The sequence below is a fragment of the Mus pahari genome, chromosome 2 (genome assembly GCF_900095145.1).
Source record: "Mus pahari chromosome 2, PAHARI_EIJ_v1.1, whole genome shotgun sequence".
Classification (NCBI taxonomy): domain Eukaryota; kingdom Metazoa; phylum Chordata; class Mammalia; order Rodentia; family Muridae; genus Mus; species Mus pahari.
In genome coordinates, this window is record NC_034591.1 from 101,829,574 (window position 1) to 101,848,883 (window position 19,310).

Consider the following 19,310-nt stretch of genomic DNA (forward strand, 5'->3'; position numbering starts at 1 on the left):
GTTCATGGATTGGCAGGATTAATATAGTATAAAAATGGCTTTCTTGCTGAAAGCAATATACAGATTCAATGCAATCCCCATCAAAAATCCAACTCAATTCTTCANCAAGTTAGAAAGGGCAATTTGAAAATTCATCTGAAATAACAAAAAAACTAGGTTAGCAAAACCTATTCTCAACAATAAAAGAACCTCTTGGGGAATCACCATGCCTGACCTCAAGCTGTACTACAGAGCAATTGTGATTAAAAAGTGTATGATACTGGTACAGCGACAGACAGGCAGATCAATGGAACAGAACTGAAGACCCAAAAATGAACCCACACACCTATGGTTACTTGATCTTTGACAATGGAGCTAAAACCATCCAGTAGAAAAAAGACAGCATTTTCAACAAATGGTGTTGGCACAACTGGCAGTTATCATGTAGAAGAATACAAATTGATACATTCTTATCTCCTTGTACAAAGCTCAAGTCTAAGTGGATCAAGGAACTCCATATAAAACCAGAGACTCTGAAACTTATAGAGGAGAAAGTGGGGGAAAGCCTCAAGGATATGGGTGCAGGGAAAATATTCCTGAACAGAACAGCAATGGCTTGAGCTGTAAGATCGAAAATTGACAAATGGGACCTCATACAATTGCAAAGCTTCTGTAAGGCACAAGACCCTGTCAATAAGACAAAAAGGCCACCAACGGATTGGGAAAGGATCTTTACCAATCCTAAATCAGATAGGGAACTAATATCCAATATATACAACGAACTCAAAGAATTCGCAACTGAGCGATACCAAATGGCTGAGAAGCACCTGAAAAAATGTTCAACATCCTTAATCATCAGGGAAATGCAAATCAAAACAAGCCTGGTATTTCACCTCATACCAGTCAGAATGGCTAAGATCAAAAATTCAGGTGACAGGAGATGCTGGCGAGGATGTGGAGAAAGAGGAACACTCCCCCACTGGTGCTGGGATTACAAGCTGGTATAACCACTCTGGAAATCATTCTGGCGGTTCCTCAGAAAATTGGACATAGTACTATCACAAGATCCAGCAGTACCTTTCCTGGGCATATACCCAGAAGATATTTCAACTTGTAATAAGGACACATGCTCCACTATGTTCATAGCAGCCTTATTTAAAATAGCCAAAAGCTGGAAAGAACCCTGATGCCCTTCATCAGAAGCATGGATACAGAAAATATGGTACATTTGTACAATGGAGTACTACTCAGCTATTAAAAACAATGTATTTATGAAATTCTTAGGCAAATGGATGGATCTGGAGGATATCATCCTGAGTGAGGTAACCCAATCAGAAAAGAACACACATGATATGCACTCACTGATAAGTGGATATTAGCCCAGAAATTTAGAATACCCAAGATACAATTTGTAAAACACATGAAACTTAAGAATTAGAAAGACAAAGTGTGGATACTTCATTCCTTCTTAGAATAGCGAACAAAATACCCATGGATGGAGCTACAGAGACAAAATTCGGAGCAGAGCCTGAAGGAATGACCATCCAGAGACTGCCCCACTTGGGGATCCACCCCATAAACAACCACCAAACCCAGACACTAGGCAGATGCCAACAAGAGCCTGCTGACAGGAGCCTGATATAGCTGTCTCCTGAGATGCTCTGCCAGTGTCTGGCAAATATAGGAGTGGATGCTCACAGTCATCCATTGGATGGAGCACAAGGTCACCAGTGAAGGAGCCAGAGAAATACCCAGGGAGCTGAAGGGGACTGAAGCCCCATAGAAGGAACACCAATGTGAACACAACCAGTACCCCCAGAGCTCCTTGGAACTATACCACCAATCAAAGAAACCACATGGTGGAACTTGTGGATCTAGCTGTATATGTAGCAGAGGACGACCTAGTCAGTCATCAATGGAAGGAGAGGCCCTAGGTCCTTTGAAGTTTCTATGCCCCAGTATAGGGGAATGTCAAGACCAGGAATGAGAGTGAGTGGATTAGGGAGCAGGGGGAGAAAGAAGGGATAGGGGATTTTCGGAAGGGAAACTAGGAAAGGGGATAACATTTGAAATTTAAATAAAGAAAATATCCAATAAAAAATTACAAAAAAAATAGAGTGATCCAAATTTTTTTTAAAAAAAATGATTTTATGTTGTCTTTTTCTCTAAACAGTGTCTTTCTCAGAGCATAAATTTAGTAGTTTTATGTTAGTCTTATTCGAGATGGCAGGAATATAAAGGCAGTCGCACACTCACTATGGATCCCAAGATGGCCTGAAGCTCACAGCATTGGCTTCTGGAATGCTGGGATTATGTGCATGTACGTCCAGCTTAAAAGGTTTCATTATTAATGAAATCTAATTTATCTTTTATTTTATCTAGAAAGTCATTAAACATGGGACTGCAAAGAAGGCTTTGTACTGGCTGATTTTCCAGAGGATACAAGTTGGTTTGCAGCATCTACAACCATCTTTAACCCCAGCTCTTGGGAACCTGACACTGTGGGATTTTTATAGATATTTTTAGTAAGGTAGAGGAAGTGTCCCCATCTCTGTCTTGATTTTTGTTTGTTGAGAATTTAGCTTAAATGACGTTTTCTTTTGGGTCTGTTTGATATGATGACTCTCACCACATGCTGTCTGAGTGCAGATCCAGATTTGTGGACCTATAAGAAGTCACCCTTAGCCACAACATACTTGCTAGTTCAGGAAGGTTTTGTTCATATCCATAACAACTGAACCTCATAAATGAAACTGATATGATTCTCTGCTATAACTTTCTAGAAAATCATTAGAAAAATGAGTATAATAACATACTTAAATTTTCACAGAATTCACCAGCTAGCCCATTTCAATCAGCTATGTTCAAAATTATAAGGCTATCAATTATTTACACATTTTCTGTAAGAGGTAAAGATACTCAGATTATCTACTTAGCCAAATATGAGTAATGATAGACCATTCACAATACAAATCTTCTTCAAGCCTCATGTTTGGTCCTCAATCGTAAGGATATTGCAGAAAGGCAGAATCTTGAGAAGATGGAGTTACTGGGAAGAAATTACATCATTGGATGCATACATTTTGAAGAGGATATGAAGACTCTGGATCCTTCCTGCATCATCTATTATTTTCATTCTGGCCACACTGGAGCAGGCAGCCTCTTCCCCAAATTCTTGTACTCTATATATGTCTCATGCCAGGCCACAAGGCCAAAGCACTTAGGCCACCTGATTAAGGACTGAAACCTCCCCAATTATAAGCTGAAATAAACCTCTTTTGGCAATGGGGAGATGACTCAGTGGTTAGGAGCACTTGCTACTTTTCATGAGAACCAGAGTTCATTCTAAGAACCATGCCAGGTAGATCTGTAACTCCAGCTCCCGGGATTACAGTGCTCTCTTCTGGCCTATGAGGATATGGGCGTTCATATCCATATACACAGACAGACAGACAGACAGACACAAATTAAAGACAAAATTAATTTTTCTCTCTTTTGACTGCTGTAGTTTGTTGCTCTAATTATATTTTGATACCAATTCTCATGAAGTCCACTCTAGCCCCAAACTCACCATGTCACTAAGGGTGACCTGCAGATCTTCACCTTTCTTGTTTCTATCTCTTTATACTGGAACTAAGAATGTACACTAAGTTGTTTCACCTTTCCTCCTTTAAGATAACTATATCAGGTATTTTGTGGTGATAATGAAAAGCTGGATGTGATGGTTTGTATATACTTGGCCCAGGGAGTCCCACTATTAGAAGGTGTGGACTTGTTTAAGTATATGTGTCACTGTGGGCATGGGCTTTATGACCCTCCTCCTATCTGCCTGGAAGACGGTCTTCCACTAACAGCCTTCAGATGAAGATGTAGAACTCTCAGCTCGACCTGCACCATGCCTGCCTAGAGGCTTCCATACTCCCAACTTGATGATCATGAACTGAAACTCTAAATCTGTAAGCCAGCCCCAATTAAATGTTATCCTTTATAAGACTTGCCTTGGTCATGGTATCTGTTCACAGCAGTAAAACCCTAAGACACTGGCTAAAATAGTTTTTTCCTTAGAAAGTAATCTATATTTTGTGTCAATTTCCAAAAGAATTCCTTATAATATTCCTTTATTATTTTCTTAATGAAAATGGGTAAGATCAGTAGTATCATTAGCAATTTGCGTTTGTTTTTTAACTACTTATCTCTTGGTTAGCTTGATTCAAAATTTAGTTATTTTATTTCATTTTTGGCAAAGGGTCAACTTTTCATTTCACTGATTTCCAACTGGTTTTCATATTTATTTGCTTTTGATCTTATTTTTATGGTCTATTTGTTTAGCTTGTATTGGATGGATTTAAGCAGCTCTTCTTTTTCTAATAAATTCTTAATGTTCCAACTATCCTTACAAACCATACTTTCTCTGTATCATGCAAGTTTTGGTGACTTACTTTCACTTTCCTTTAACTACAATAATTTAAAACTCCTTTTAGAAATTTTTCTGTAACCCCTTTTCTTGAAATATGTTCTTTAATTTTCAAATATTTAGGAGTTTCCCAACTATACTTTATTACTGTTAATTGGCTTGACTCCATGTTTTAAGAATGAGTTTAGTTGTTATTTCTATGTCACTGGTTTTTATTAATGTGTGTTTGAGGGTCTTGGTCAGAGCTCTGTGTGAGTTTGGGAGTAATTAGTGCTCTGGTCCTGCTAGACAACATTCCCTATAAATGTTAGTTATCAGCTGGTTGATGGTGCCATTGAGTTCAATGGTAACCATACTTATTTCTGTTTCCTGAGCTTCTAACTTACAAATATGAATTTACTATAAACTGATATCCACACAGAAAATATTCATTCATAATATCTCCAAATACTTACATCTCTCTCATTAGCTATTTGAAAGCAAGAGATGATTTTAAGTAATTTTCTAGCACTAGTCAAGTATCCATTTTAACCTCATCATTCCTCAAATCTCTTATTCTCTTCTCTGTAGGAACAAAAGATGCTCTCTGATGTTTCATAGTGCCAGAGGGTGCCGTGGAAGCAGCTAAGGGAGGAAAGCAATCACTATCTACCCAGCAAGGACATCTATGAACCAAAGCTATACTCAAGATGGCAAGGTCTCCCTAAAGATGAAATATTGCCTGTAACAAACAATAGTCTAATTGGATTTAAGGCCCACTAAACAGGAGCGAAATCATGTGTGGTACTGTGAATATGGCCAACTATACGTGGCTAGTATGATTATAAATCTTGGATGAGAACTTAATACGACTACCATTTTATTAAACCACTATTAATCCATAACTGCATTTTAAATACATATTCCTATGCCTACAGATAAGTGTAGCTCACATTCTTCATCAAAAAAGCTTATTTTTTTTTTTTTTTGCAATAGGAGACCATTACAAAAGTTCGCAATTAGTTAAAATGCAGAGAACTGACCATAGAGGCCCCAACCCAAAGTCCTGCTAAAGCTTAGGGAGAGTGAGAGGAGGGGAGGGAGGCAAAAAGATTCTAAGAACCAGAAAACCAGGAATTCTGCTGTGACTTATGTGCCCTCCTCTTATGGCAGGGAAGGTATATCCATGATATCTCAACAAAATGGCTGCCTAAACAAGACCTGAATAATTTGAACACTAGCTGACATCCCACTGCTTTGGGGGGAAATTTCATGGGCCCAACCCCTAACTCTAAGGCCAGCAAGCAACTAGTAACTGCTAAGACAGAATTCGTCTTCCCAAGGGATGAGCCTTCTAAGGGTTATCAAAAACCAAGTGGTCAGCCCTGGGAGCATGTACATGTAGGCAACACGGAACAGAATCAGCATGATAAGCATGTGTGTGTGTGCCTGTGTGTGTGCCTGTGCATGTGTGTGCCTGTGTGTGTGTGTGCATGTGTGTGTGCCTGTGTGTGTGTGTGTGTGTGCGCGTGTGTGTGCGCACCTGTGTGTGTGTGCCTGTGTGTGCCTGTGTGCATGTGTGTGTGTGCCTGTGTATGTGTGCGCCTGTGTGTGTGCCTGTGTGTGTGCATGTGTGTGTGTGCCTGTGTGCATATGTGTGTGTATGTGTGTGTGTATGCGCGCACACACAATAACAGCTAAAGAAGAGGAGGCCATTCATTTAGGGGTGGGATGCATATGGGAGAGACAGGAGGGAGGAAAGTGGAGGTGAAATGATTTAAATATATTTTCATTAAAATTTTAATGTGCCAGCAAGATTTTGCTGATATGACCCTGATATAGCTGTCTCTTGTGAGGCTATGCAGTGCCTGGCAAATACAAAAGTGGATGTTCACAGTTATCTATTGGATGGAACACAGGGCCCCCAATGGAGGAGCTAGAGAAAGTACCCAAGGAGCTGAAGGGGTCTGCAACCCTATAGGTGCAACAACAATATGAACTAACCAATACCCCCTGAGCTCGTGTCTCTAGCTGCATATGTAGCAGAGGATGGCCTAGTAGGCTACCATTGGGAGGAGAAGCCCTTGGTCTTGCAAAGATTATATGCCCTAGTACAGGGGAATGCCAGGGCCAGGAAGCAGGAGTGGGTGGGTTGGGGAGCAGGGCAGGGGGAGGGTATAGGGGACTTTCAGGGTAGCATTTGAAATGTAAATGAAAAAAATTTAATAAAAATTTGTTTTTTTTTTAAAATTTTTAAATGATATTCCCTTTCTCAGTGACTATTACTACCATTCAAGAGTTCACTCAGTTCAAAAATCTCAGAATTACCTTTGATTACTTTCTTTCTTTTAAAAACCTGCCCTTCTGTCTTCAAGCCATTACTCTACTTCTAAGTCTACTACTCCACATGAGCATTTCTGTTCACCTGGGCTATTTCCATGGCCTGCAACCTAACTACCACCTTCCACACATACTAATTTATAGTGACAGGACAACCATTATTACATTTAAAGATAAATCAGAGCACCACGCCACAGCCCCATATTAAAAACTTCATATCAAATTAGAATAAGAACTACAGTATTATGTCCTACAGGGGCAGACACTGACAGGCCCCTCACCACAGGAACTCTGCATACTTCTACCAGTGACTGAGACAACACTGCTAAGGAGACCCCTTACCATACCTAAATGTGCCCAAGTCCACTGTCTTACTATCCCCCTTAGTGGAAATGCACATCTACAGAAATCTAAACGATTCTGGGTCATCACTCCAGCCCCACACTCCAGTTCACAGCTCTAGCAAATCTTCTTATCAGCTATCAGTTCATTAGTACATAAGTTCATTAGTATATAAGTTCATTAGTATATAAGTTCATTAGTATATAAGCTCCATAAAACCAAGAGAGACTTATTTTGTTCAGTCTTATAAGACTACCAGATACACACCTGCTTTCTTAAAACCTGCTAGCTAGACAATGGATTGACATCATCTAGTGCACTCTCCCTCTTTCTCTGACATATCAGATTGTCACATAATAGATATAGAAACAGTACTTGTGATGAAGTAAATTAGTACATAGCTTTGGTCTCTATTTTTAAAAAGACAGAGGAACCTTATGAGCAGGGAAAGCCAAACATGCCAGCTGCATTATGTCACCCATGGAAGAAGAAACAAGAGGGAACTCTGTCAGAAAACACCTTGAAGACCTTCTGAATGTGTCTGCCTCTTTTCCAGCATAAAAGTTTCCATCTGCAAGGAAAACAGTAGCTTAGGAAATGGAGCTTGCCTAGCTGCCCTGTTTACACTGAATTCTGGGTTGGCTTGCCCTGGTAAAAGTAAGCTTTCAGCATGCTTGAGGAATCAATGTTTCCCATCAAAAGCAAACATGACCTTTCCTGTCCCCTGCGCTGCTCCTCTGCTCAGCATCTAAGAGGCTGGCTGCTCAGCACCCAGGCTTTCGTCCTGCCCTTCATTCCCCTCAGCATTCTAAATGCTAGAGCAAGCTAGACATGTGAGCTCACATATGCACTCCCAGCATTCAGAAGGTAGAGGTGGTAAAATTACCTACAGTCTGAAGCCAGCCTGGACTCCATTAGCATATGGATAACCCGGGTTAGCATATGATACACTATCTCAAAAACAAATCAAAACTTCCTTTCTAAAACCCAGAACAACACAGTACCATGGATAGTTAAAAAACAAATTTCAAAACATAGTGGGAAAAAGTTATTGAAATTTTACAAATGAGACGGGTTGAGGAGAGAGAATTAGTAGATCCAGCATACTCTCCATCTGGAAGACAGTCTACTGGATCTCAAAATATAATTTAGCAATACCTTATTCTCTGTCTAACACTGAATGATAGTTACCCCCGTATTGAAACAAATTTTAGTTTTCACAGTAGAGCAAAAAAACCTTCTTCCAATGACGTCACTATCCACATTCTAAGAATACTAGCATGTAAGAACAGTTTTGATTCTTACTATAATGCCTGGGTCACTCTGAAGCTCTGAGAGCTTATCACATTTCCATACTCCCTCTGGAGGCCTCTTTATTAGCTGAATCTTCTCTAAAAATGCATCAGTATTAATGTCACCAGTGTTCTGCTTCTCTAGAGTCCTTATGTCTGAATTCAACCAAAAGTAGTTTGAAACTATTCAAAATAAAAAACAGGGTTCATACAGAAGTTATGCATAATTACAATCTTGCCATTATTCCCTAAGCAATACAGTGTGATGATACCGTCATTTACATTGTCAAAGTGTTGTAAGTAATATAGAGATGATCTAAGTTTCTGGGGCGATGTATGTAGAATAGCTGTGAGAACTGAGAACCCAGCTGCCCATGGGTATCATGGATGCTACAATCAGACATTAATAAGCAATATGATAGGAACAGCATGAACTTAGTGTGATAGGTAATGAACTTTCTTAAGAAATCTTATTGGTAATGTGAAGCACACTAGTGTCCTCACTCAGTCTGTCATGGGTTACATTCAACACTACATATACTTCTTACAATTAAGTTCTTCTAAACAGTTAAGTTCTCTAAAAGCCCTTCTTTTATACACTGTAATCACCAAATGGATCAAATCTGGTTTCTTCTTTGGTGGTTATTTTTAAGAGATGGCACCAACAAACAGAAAGGATAAAGGATAGGAAAAGGGAAACACCAGGGGACATAGGTCATGATTGAAACTCTACTTATGTGTCTAGTTGTCACCATTTTCAGATTTTTGACTATCACAGAACAATCGCATAACAACAAAACTCACACTATGCCTGGTATGTGGTGCTGTCCTTTAATCCCAGCTCATCAAAGAGAGGAGGGAAGCTGAATCCCTGTGGTTTGAAGCCAGCCTGGTCTATACGGAATTCCAGACAAGCCAGAGCTACACAGCCAGCCTGGTTTCCACGCAGGTTCATTTATATATCAAATTCACTCCTTTTTGCTTAAAACTGCAATATTTTTCTGATTAATATCCATGAAAATTTTCACATGATAATTAATGTAAAGGATTCTATTAAGACTCATGGGATTCTTTTAGGAGTGGGTATTTATGCTTCAGAAATTCATCTACCACTAATCTTTCCTTTGTTATATAAAGATGTTTTCTCTGACAGAGAAAAATAGTGCTGTGGGCTTAGAATTAAAAAATAGCTAACTATTGGGAATAAGGATCTGTCACTAAAACTTTTTTTTAAAAAGCAAGACATGGAAAGAAGAGTTACCAAATAAACATTACAGTTAAAATTCATGTCAGATACAACCAGATATAACTAATAATGTTGTTGAAATATGTGCTTGTTTTGAACACACACATATCACCCTCCTGTTTTCTAGAAAAATGGAGACCAAACCAAACTCGTCCTTATCCCAAAAGACTGTCAACAAATCATCCTGTAGAAACAAAGCCACTGGTGAAACCGCCCAGACTGTGTCCATGCACTGTCACTGGGTACCCACTCTACGCTAATGTGTTCTCACCTTGAAAGTTGTGGTACCATAAAGCTTGGTGGTATGGACCGTCTCTGGAAGGACATTAGTGATATTGGTGATAAATTCCTCCAGGTATTTACAAGACTTCTCCAAGTGTGTTGTATTGATGATAATCTGGACAAGCTACAAAACAGTAAGCACATGCCATGTTCATTCAGGTATTCACCCAGGGATGATGGCTCACAGGCAATGCTCATTCAAGTATTCAATCAGGGATGAGCTCATTCAGGTATTCAATCAGGGACAATGGCTCAGAATGTACCTGAGCCATCAGCAGGTTGCTACCTTACAGGAAGCCTCCCTCCCCCCAAAAAAAACACCTCAAACCTCCAGGAACATCTATTTCCCCCATTTAAAGTGACACTTGTAAATATATTCATTTATTTTAAAAAAGACTAAACTCAGGTGGTGGTGGAACACACCTTTGAGTCAGCACTCGGAGGCAGAGGCAGGTAGATCTGTGAGTTGGAGGCCAGGCTGGTATAAAGAGACAGGGCTACACAGACAATGCCTATCTGAAAACAAAACAAAACAAAACAAAACAAAATAAGAACAAAAACAAAGCTCCCAGTCTTAATCATAGGTCCTACAAAAGAAACATAATTGTCAAATGAATCAAATGGGTCAACATTCTGTAAAACAAAAAGCATAGTGGAAAGAAAAGGCAGGAGATATTGTAGAATTAGGTCTGAGGAACATAAACATGCTATCCTTGATGGTGAAACTCCCTTAGTTCCTAAGAGAAGGAACTTGAACATAGAAGGCAGAGAAAACAAAATCCTTCATCTTAACAAAAGTTTTCCCAATGTTATCAGTCTATTTGCTCAGATACAAAATGCACATAATAACTTCTAAGCCAGAAAGTCACTATGATCATTACATACTTTGTTATTATTAGAGTTTCCCTCTTCTTATACAAAAGATCCTTAAATAGAGTCTCATTCTGGAGCTACACATGTGGCTCAGTGGTGGGGAATATGCTTAGAATCCTGCCTCTCTTTTAACGAACAAAAATCGCATTAACATAAAAACCATCTAAATCAAATCTTTCTTCTAAAAATCTTATTAAGTTGTTTGAATTTCACACAATTACATAACATATCTTAGGAATTTTCACTCCTTCAATCCCATCATACCCGTCTTTAACTGGAACCCTTCCTTCCAAGAAGCTCCTACCCACTCACATGTCTCTTGTCTGTGACTCACTGAGTTTAATTAGTGTTTCTTGCCAGGTTAGGTGGGAGGTAATTTACTGGAGCAAGGACAACTTATTGGTATTTATATCACTAAAGAAAATGGCACCCCCTCCCCTGAAAAATATTAGCTTCCAACTGCCCTTCAGGAAGGATGAAAGGGATGAAAGGTGGATGGTGGCAAGGTTATCTTGATGTAAAAGTCAGAAATTGTAGGGAGTTAAATTGGAGAACTAGAGACTTCCATTTTAAAATCAGCATTACCTATAAGGAACACATTCTGTCAATCAAAAGAAATTCTAATAATAAGAGGAATCATGTCATGCAGTAGAAATTTAAAAAAAAAACAGTGGCAGTCAAAAAGAAAATTGTTCTGTTTTGCAGGATTTTGGCAGTTTAAAAAAATGTAAAAGGAGGCGGCTATGCTGGGGACAGTAGTAATTTATCACGACTTTAAAAAGATCTGTCAACACAAGAGATCACCATGAATTGCATGAGTGAGCTGTCAGTCACTCCTCAAGTGTTTCACTGCCAAGCATAGAATAGACTATTAAAACATTCCAGGATTATAACACATGCCATGTCATTTTCAGAGGAAATACCGTCTGTTAACGAGGTCTGATGAGCTCCACTCCTGAACAACAGTATCAAAACCCTTGTAAGGGAGAGGCTTTGGAGCCTAACTTTGAACTGAAGGATGAAAAGAAGCAGCTGAGATACAGACTATCATCAGAGTCTGAGCTCCTTCTATAGTAGCATTAAACCCAACTCACATGCCAAACTACCCTAGACACTGTTTCAAGGACACAGAATTAACAATAGATTAGACATTCATTATTTCTGATATGAAGTCCTATTTGAGAAGTCTAGCAAAGAAGAAAGATATGGTGTCAACAGCAACTCTTAAAACAAAATGACAGAAGTCACTTTAGTAATAATCAATCAGGAGCCTGAAGCATGAAACCTGAGAATTTAGGTCTAGCCTTGACTACATAGCAAGGCCCTATCTCCAAAAACAAACAAAGAAAACAAAAACCAAAAAACCACCACGAACTACAACAAAATGTGACTCAAAGAAAATAAATAAACAAATAAAATCCCACTAGGAGCAAGAATTTTTTCCATTTATCCTTGCTGGTATGAAAATAAGTGTAAGAAAGTGCCCTGTGGGGACCACAGTCACGCAGTCAGAGAGCCCTGTGGGGATCACTGCCCCAGATCTTCCTATACATCCCCAAGTGACCCAAGGTACTGTGTCAGGTACTCTATTCTGTACAACTTCAGAAAAGAAATGTGACCATCATCTTAAATAGCATCAGCCCTACAGTCAAATGGGCTTTAGTTCTCAATTATAAATTATTATATGCATATATTTCTCTTAGATTTGCTTTTGTCTCATTTCCAGAAGCAGAGAATTTACCACCCTGAAATTTCTAGACTTGATCCAAAGCTATAAGATGAGAAGTCACATAGTTTGATGGCTCCCAGCTGCAAAACCTGTATTGTGACAAAAAACAAAAAGCAACAGCAATACTAGTCTCAATCGTAAGAATAAACTAACCTAAGACTATAAGGGATTTTATCTCTCTCATCCCTGCAGGCTCAAAAAGCTTTATCCACTAGCTTTAAACAGAGATGTTAAGATCAATATGGACACAAACTACAGTAAATTTCAAATAATAAATAGTACTGTACTATTTATAATATATACTCAGTAACTGAGAATAAATCTTGATATTAACACATTTGATAAGTCATAGTAGGACATCTTGTTCAAATCTTTTGGTTTCTCCTAATTAAAACAAACAGACAACCAACCTACTAGACCTGACAAGCGCTGTTTGCATGCCCAGAATGATTAGTAACAACATCCAGTATGTACAGGTATTCTCTATGACCCAAACACTATGCTCACTTAACCCTGAAACAATCCAATGAAACATGTGGTGCCAATGTCCCCATTCAAACACAAAACTCAGTCATTTCCTAAGAACACACTATTAAGCAGAGGGGCAGCACTAGAAGCCAGGAAGTCTGGGTAAAGGCACACATGCACAGTCATCAGTTGCTTTTTCAAAAGACTTGAAAAGGATGTCTAATGTGCACCAAGGAACACAAGTGATAAGATCAATAATAGAGGCAGGCAAAGTGCATGAGCAGGACATCTGGCATGGTCACCTTCAGTAAGAGCTACTTTACCTCAGTAAGGCCAATATTCTTCCTCTTAATGACGTTCTGCAGAGAGTTGCTCAGAGTCCTGGTCAGCAACAGGTTTGTAGACTTACGGATCATGTCATCGACTTCAGTGGAGCTGAAATGTAAATGATGAGCCCAGTTACAGCCTGGGAAATAGAGCTGGGAAATGAGCAGACACCAGCAGTCTTGCAGTGGTAACAGTTGTAGCAGAATTAGCAGCAGCAGAGGCAGTGGTGAAGGGAGCAGTACCTAATGTGTACTACATGACAGGAAGTATTCCAAGTGTTTTAACACTTAAGACTCTGATCTGTTAAAAGTTTATGATGCTTTCATTTAAGAAAAAACTATCACTAGAACTCTGCCTAGATTATTTGTTCACATTTGAATACTTTAAAAGTTCAGGCACACTTGTACTATTTCAGAAAAGGAGCTATTCTGAAACTGCGGAATGTCACGTTAGATTTTATACTTTCAGTATCAATATATTTTTATGGACTTATTCAACATATACACACACACCTATCCTCTTTAACTGCATTGGTTCATCTTTATCATCATCTAAAACTACCTGCTTAGTCTCTCTTCTACATGTTATACTACACACATGTATTTATTTGCAAATTATGAATGTAACATTACAGGCTGTAATCTGTATATAAGGGAAATCATAAGGGTTTTTTATTTCTGAGATTGAGTGACCTTACTTTGAAATGTAAACAAATAAAATAATAAAAAATTAAGTATTCTAGATAGATTCATTTTTGGCAATTTAGAGATTTTATTTTTCTTTAGAGCTTAATTGTATTCTATTTCATATGTACGAGGTCTTTATTAACAATTCATGCATTGACTGGCATGTAAGCTGGTTCCATTTTCTTGCAATAGTGAACAGAGCAGCACTGAACATGGATGTATAAATATCTCTTGTGACAAGCTTATCACAGAGATAAGTTCTCCAATATAAATAAGGGTCACATGGTAGCTCTATTTTTAATTTTTTGATGCAACCTCAAATTGATGTTCATAATGGCTATACTAATTTATGCGTCCACCAGCAATCTCCTCCAGCATTTATTGTTGGATTTCTCAGTGATTGCTATTGAGGCTGAGGTAAGGTGTTATTCCAAGTAACTTTAATGTTCCCCTAAGATACTTTTCTCTGTTTTCTAAGTCGCCTAAGAGATATTCAGCAATTGAGGAACTTTCCCAGACAATATAGCCTCTAAACTCTTTTCTTTCTTTTTTTTTTAAGTTTAGAAAGCAAAAACAATCCAAAGTTCTTTACAAAGATTTATTTTCACAATGTGTAGAAAAGTAAAATCTATGTGTGCACTGAACTTTTACTTAAATATCAGAGAATCATTTTATTAGAGGAGACTCTGCTATTGATAAGAAATTTCAAAATAGCTACAGGTCTTTCAATATTGTCTGCTGGGAGAGAAACTATTCAATCAGAAAAAAATTATGATTTTTAAAGTTGCATAATTAATCTCCAACTAACATTTCTCTGACTGTGTGACACTTTGAGAGAACTATTGTTATATACATTACCTTCTTGACAAACTATGTCTATTCTGAGATGGCTCTAATAGAAAAAGTGATCTTTCACTCCATATTACAAGATAAATATATTCTGAGGTAGAAGGCAATGTCAACCCAGTAATAAAAGGCAAGTGAAAAACTCGCTCAAGATGAGGAAATATTTCATTTAAACTGTCAAAATGAAACCCTCCAAAGGAAGTTTGGGATCAAAAACTTAATAAACACAGATCAACTTGCAAAACAAAAACAGAGAGGGGGGGGGAGACAGACAGAAAGAGACAGAGACAGAAACACAGAGAAAACTCTAACATTAAGTAAGAAAAAGTTTCATTGAAAAACTTAAGATTCAAATAAGAAAAAAATATCTAAATAATTTTCCCACCTTATCCAATATTACCTCCCCACCAAAATAAAAGTAAATGAGTAGAGGCCATTTTGCAATTGGCTTGAAATCATTTCCTGGCAGTAACAAATGTAATAAGACCTTACAAACTGACCTCTGACATGAGGTTATCTGATCCCTATGGTGTGTGTGGCAGGGGAAGCTGTGAGCATTCAAACACGGAGCGGAAGCTAAGGGAAACAATGTATTGGTGTTCGCCTTTCAAAAGATATCTGATTTCAAGAGGACTTTTATATAAAATTAAACTTGGTTTTAGAAGGGAAAATTAATTGTTCCATCCCAAGATTTATAATTTTAACAAGAAGAAAGATAATTAACAATGGTTGACACTACGCAGGAGGCCAATGCAAGAAGACAGAAACTTCAAGGCTGGTGGAGGCTACAGATGTGACTATGCTGAGCAACTTTGCAAGATCTTCCTCAGCATCTGAAAGTAACAAGGGCTGGGGACTAGCTCAGTGGGAGAGCACTTGCCTAGCATACTGGAAGACCTATGCTCAACCTAAAGTAGGAGAAAGGTTAATAAAGAAGTGACTCAACCCCACTCTTCACTGTACTTATTTTCAGAAAGGCTTGACACGCAATACATTCTGTTCACTGATACTTTTTGTAACTTTATCAGGTACAAGTTCTGATATAGTGCTGAGCCTATTCAGGCACTGTTAGTCTGAGAAGTGTGGCTGCTGTGCATATCCTGAATTTCTGGAGCACTGACCTTCAGCTGTCTGGGTCCTCGGGAAGATAAAGGCCTTCCTTTCAGCTTCTTAATGTCTTTACTACTAAGGAGCACCTAACTACACATTTACAAAAATACATGCAGACTAAATCAATAGCACCTAACTACACATTTACAAAAATACATGCAGACTAAAGCAATAAATGAGCACACAAAGAAGCCTGTGGTTAAGGCAGACACAGAGCAGAGCAACAATACTGATTCCAAAGACTGTTACTACACCATTCTCACTGTAAACTTTCATCATGTAGAATGGAATGGTAAAGTGAGTAGGTTAGACTATAATTTCCAGTAACTTTTTGCTGATACTGTTTAAAACGTAATATATACATTTATAATCATTCACAAGCGTTTCCCTTTTACCGTAACAGTGAAAGCCTATTCCAAAGTTCCAAACTCATAGCAAAGACTTTGCAGAGTATGTATTTAGAGAATAACAATCTCAGGACTGGGCTGGCTCGTGTTATACCTTAGATGAAGATCTTCTGAAAACTTCAGGCAGGCGTAAATAAATTCTTTAATCTGGTTGTAAACTTTTGGCACAAATTCAGAGAAAGGAAACTTTTTGGGAAATGGTTGCTGTAATTGGAAGAAATTAATGAAAGCAGGTCACTAAATCCATTGTAGACACTAAAATTATTTAAAATGAAAAAAAGAAAAATGCTTTGTCCTACTCTGTAAAGTATTGACTTAACAGTATTAAATGTAAAAATCTGTCTCCAAGAGATTTCTGATACTAAAAAGAATAAGACAGGTGTGCTGACTAATTTTTATGATAACTCAACACAAGTTACGGTTATATGAGAAGAAAAAATTTTAATCAAGAAAACATCTCCATAGGATTGGGCTATAGGAAGTCTGTAGAGGTTTTCTCCCCCAATATTTTCTTTTTTTTAAAATTTTTTTATTATTATTATTTTCTTTATTTACATTTCAAATGCTATCCTGAAAGTTCCCTATACCCCACCCCACCCCACCCCTGCTCCCCTACCCACCCACTCCCACTACTTGGCCTTTCCTTGTGCTGGGTCATATAAAGTTTGCAAGACCAAGGGGCCTCTCTTCCCAGTGATGGCCGATTAGACCATCTTCTGCTACATATGCAGCTAGAGACATAAGCTCAGGGGATACTGGTTAGTTCATATTGTTGTTCCACCTATAGGGTTGCAGCCCCCTTCAGCTCCTTGGGTACTTTCTCTAGCTCCTCCATTGGGGACCCTGTGTTCCATCCAATAGCTGGCTGTGAGCATCCACTTCTGTGTTTTCCAGGCACGGGCATAGCCTCACAAGAGGCCGCTATATCAGGGTCCCTTCAGCAGAATCTTGCTGGCATGTGCATTAGTATCTAGGTTTGGTGGCTGATGATGGGATAGATTCCCGGATGGGGTAGTCTCTGGAGAGTGCATCCTTTCATCTTAGCTCTAAATTTTATCTCTGTACCTATATCCTTTCATGAGTATTTTGTTCTTTATTCTAAGGAGGATGACGATGGTCATCCTTCTTGGTTTTCTTGTGTTTTGCATAATGTATCTCAGGTATTCTAAGTTTCTGGGCTAATATCCGCTTATCAGTGAGTGCATATCTAGTGACTTCTTTTGTGATTGGGTTACCTCACTAAGGATGATATCCTCCAGATACATCCATTGGTTTTTTGAAACAGGGTTTGTGTGTGTAGTCCTGGCTGTCCTGGAACTCACTCTTCAGACCAGGGGTGGCCCAAACTCAGAGCTCCAACTTCCTCTTACAACTCTTCAGAATCCTGAGTGCTGGGGTTAAAGGCATGTGCTACCACTACCCAGCAGGGCATTTTCCTTTCAAATTATTTTTATTTATTTATTATTTTAGTTTATATACATGTGTGTTTTGCCTACATTTATGCAATTACACCATGTTCATTTGGTGCTGGAGGAAGCTAGAAGAGAATGTCAGACACCTGGAACTGGAATTACAAGTGGTTGCAAGCTGCCACGTGTGGGTTTGAAACTGAACCTGGGTCATCTGAAAGAGCAGCCACAGTGCTGAGCCAGCTTCCCAGGCTTAAGGCATTTCTTGGTTCATGATTGTTGTGGACAGGCCTAGCTCACTGTGGGAAGGTAGTTCTGGATGGTATGAGAAAGCAGGCTAAGCAAACTATAAGCAAGTAAGCCAGTAAGAAGCAGTCCTCCATGGCTTCTGCTTCAGTACCAGCCTCCATATTCTCAACTTGAGTTCCCTCCCTGACTTCTCTAGAAGATGTATTGTGACATAAGAGTTGTAAGCTAGAATAAAGGGTCAACTGTAATGGCTAGATTTTAGGTCAACTTGATACCAACTAGAGTCATATGGCAAGAAGTAATCTTAATAGAGAAAATGCATCAATAAAATTGGCCTATGGGCAAATATGTAGGGCATTTTCTTGACTGATGACTGATGTGGGTGAGCCTAGCTCAGTGTCAGTAGTGTAAGAGAAGGTGATGCCGGGTGGTGTAAGAGAGCATGCTGAACAAATCATGAATGAGTAAGCCAGTAAGCTGCATTATGTCAGCTCCTACCTCTAGGTTCCTACTCTGAGTTCCTGACCTGTTCCCTCAGGGATGACTGTGCCCTGGAATTATATGATTCCAAGAGTCTGTGACTCTGTAAACAGCAAAAGACAACAGCACAAGCCTAGACTTTCACATTTGACAGGTGTAGCATAGGACTTGGGTAGAAAGGGCCTTTACTGTACCTGTGGTGGGGAGAAACCACTCACTGCACTGTCAAAACAATAGAATTATATAACCAAAACAGCATATTTAAATGTCTGGTCTTAAAAGAAACTATTTGGACAGTACATCAAAATTAAGAATTAAAAATTTTAATCAAATTGTATTATCCCAGTGGTCTGACAAATTCTAAAGATGTGCTAGAACCTCAAAGTCTTTGACAGATTCCCAATGAGCAATTCTGTACCTCTAAGACCCAGAAGGAATTTTCTGAAGGTGTTTTAAAATCTATTGAACTGAACGTTCTCAGTTTCAGAGAAATTAATCTAAGGAAAGAGAAAAAGGAAACTTTAAAGCATCCCTTACCTTCTCCAGTTGTATATCTTGAAAGGGGAATTGTCCTACGACTTTTTTATATGTCTCTTCACTTGTTACTGGTATGGGACTGTAGTTGTCAGAATCAAGTATATTTCTATAAAAAATGAAGAGAGAGGAAGAGCAAACAGAGGGTGATTAAAACACAGAGATGTTTTCTGAGACAGCCTGATGATTATGTTTCCCTCAACCTCACATGAACACTGCCCAATACTACACCCCTCCTATAATTCAGCCATTTGGTTTGAGCCATTTTTAAAAAGAATCAGAGAGAAAGTAAGTTCTGAAAAAGGTGGAAAAACTATA

The 19,310-nt window shown here is 38.7% G+C and overlaps 1 protein-coding gene across 1 annotated transcript in view; it reads right to left on the reverse strand.

The window, feature by feature from the left end:
* Positions 1-19,310, reverse strand: part of Exoc6b (exocyst complex component 6B) — a 425,980-nt gene that overhangs the window by 185,474 nt on the left and 221,196 nt on the right. The window contains exons 14-17 of the mRNA XM_021190223.1: positions 18,996-19,101; positions 16,415-16,524; positions 13,268-13,379; positions 9,864-9,998 (exon numbers count right to left, since the gene is read on the reverse strand). Coding sequence (XP_021045882.1) covers positions 9,864-9,998; positions 13,268-13,379; positions 16,415-16,524; positions 18,996-19,101 — 463 coding nt within the window. The remainder of the gene's footprint in view (positions 1-9,863; positions 9,999-13,267; positions 13,380-16,414; positions 16,525-18,995; positions 19,102-19,310) is intronic.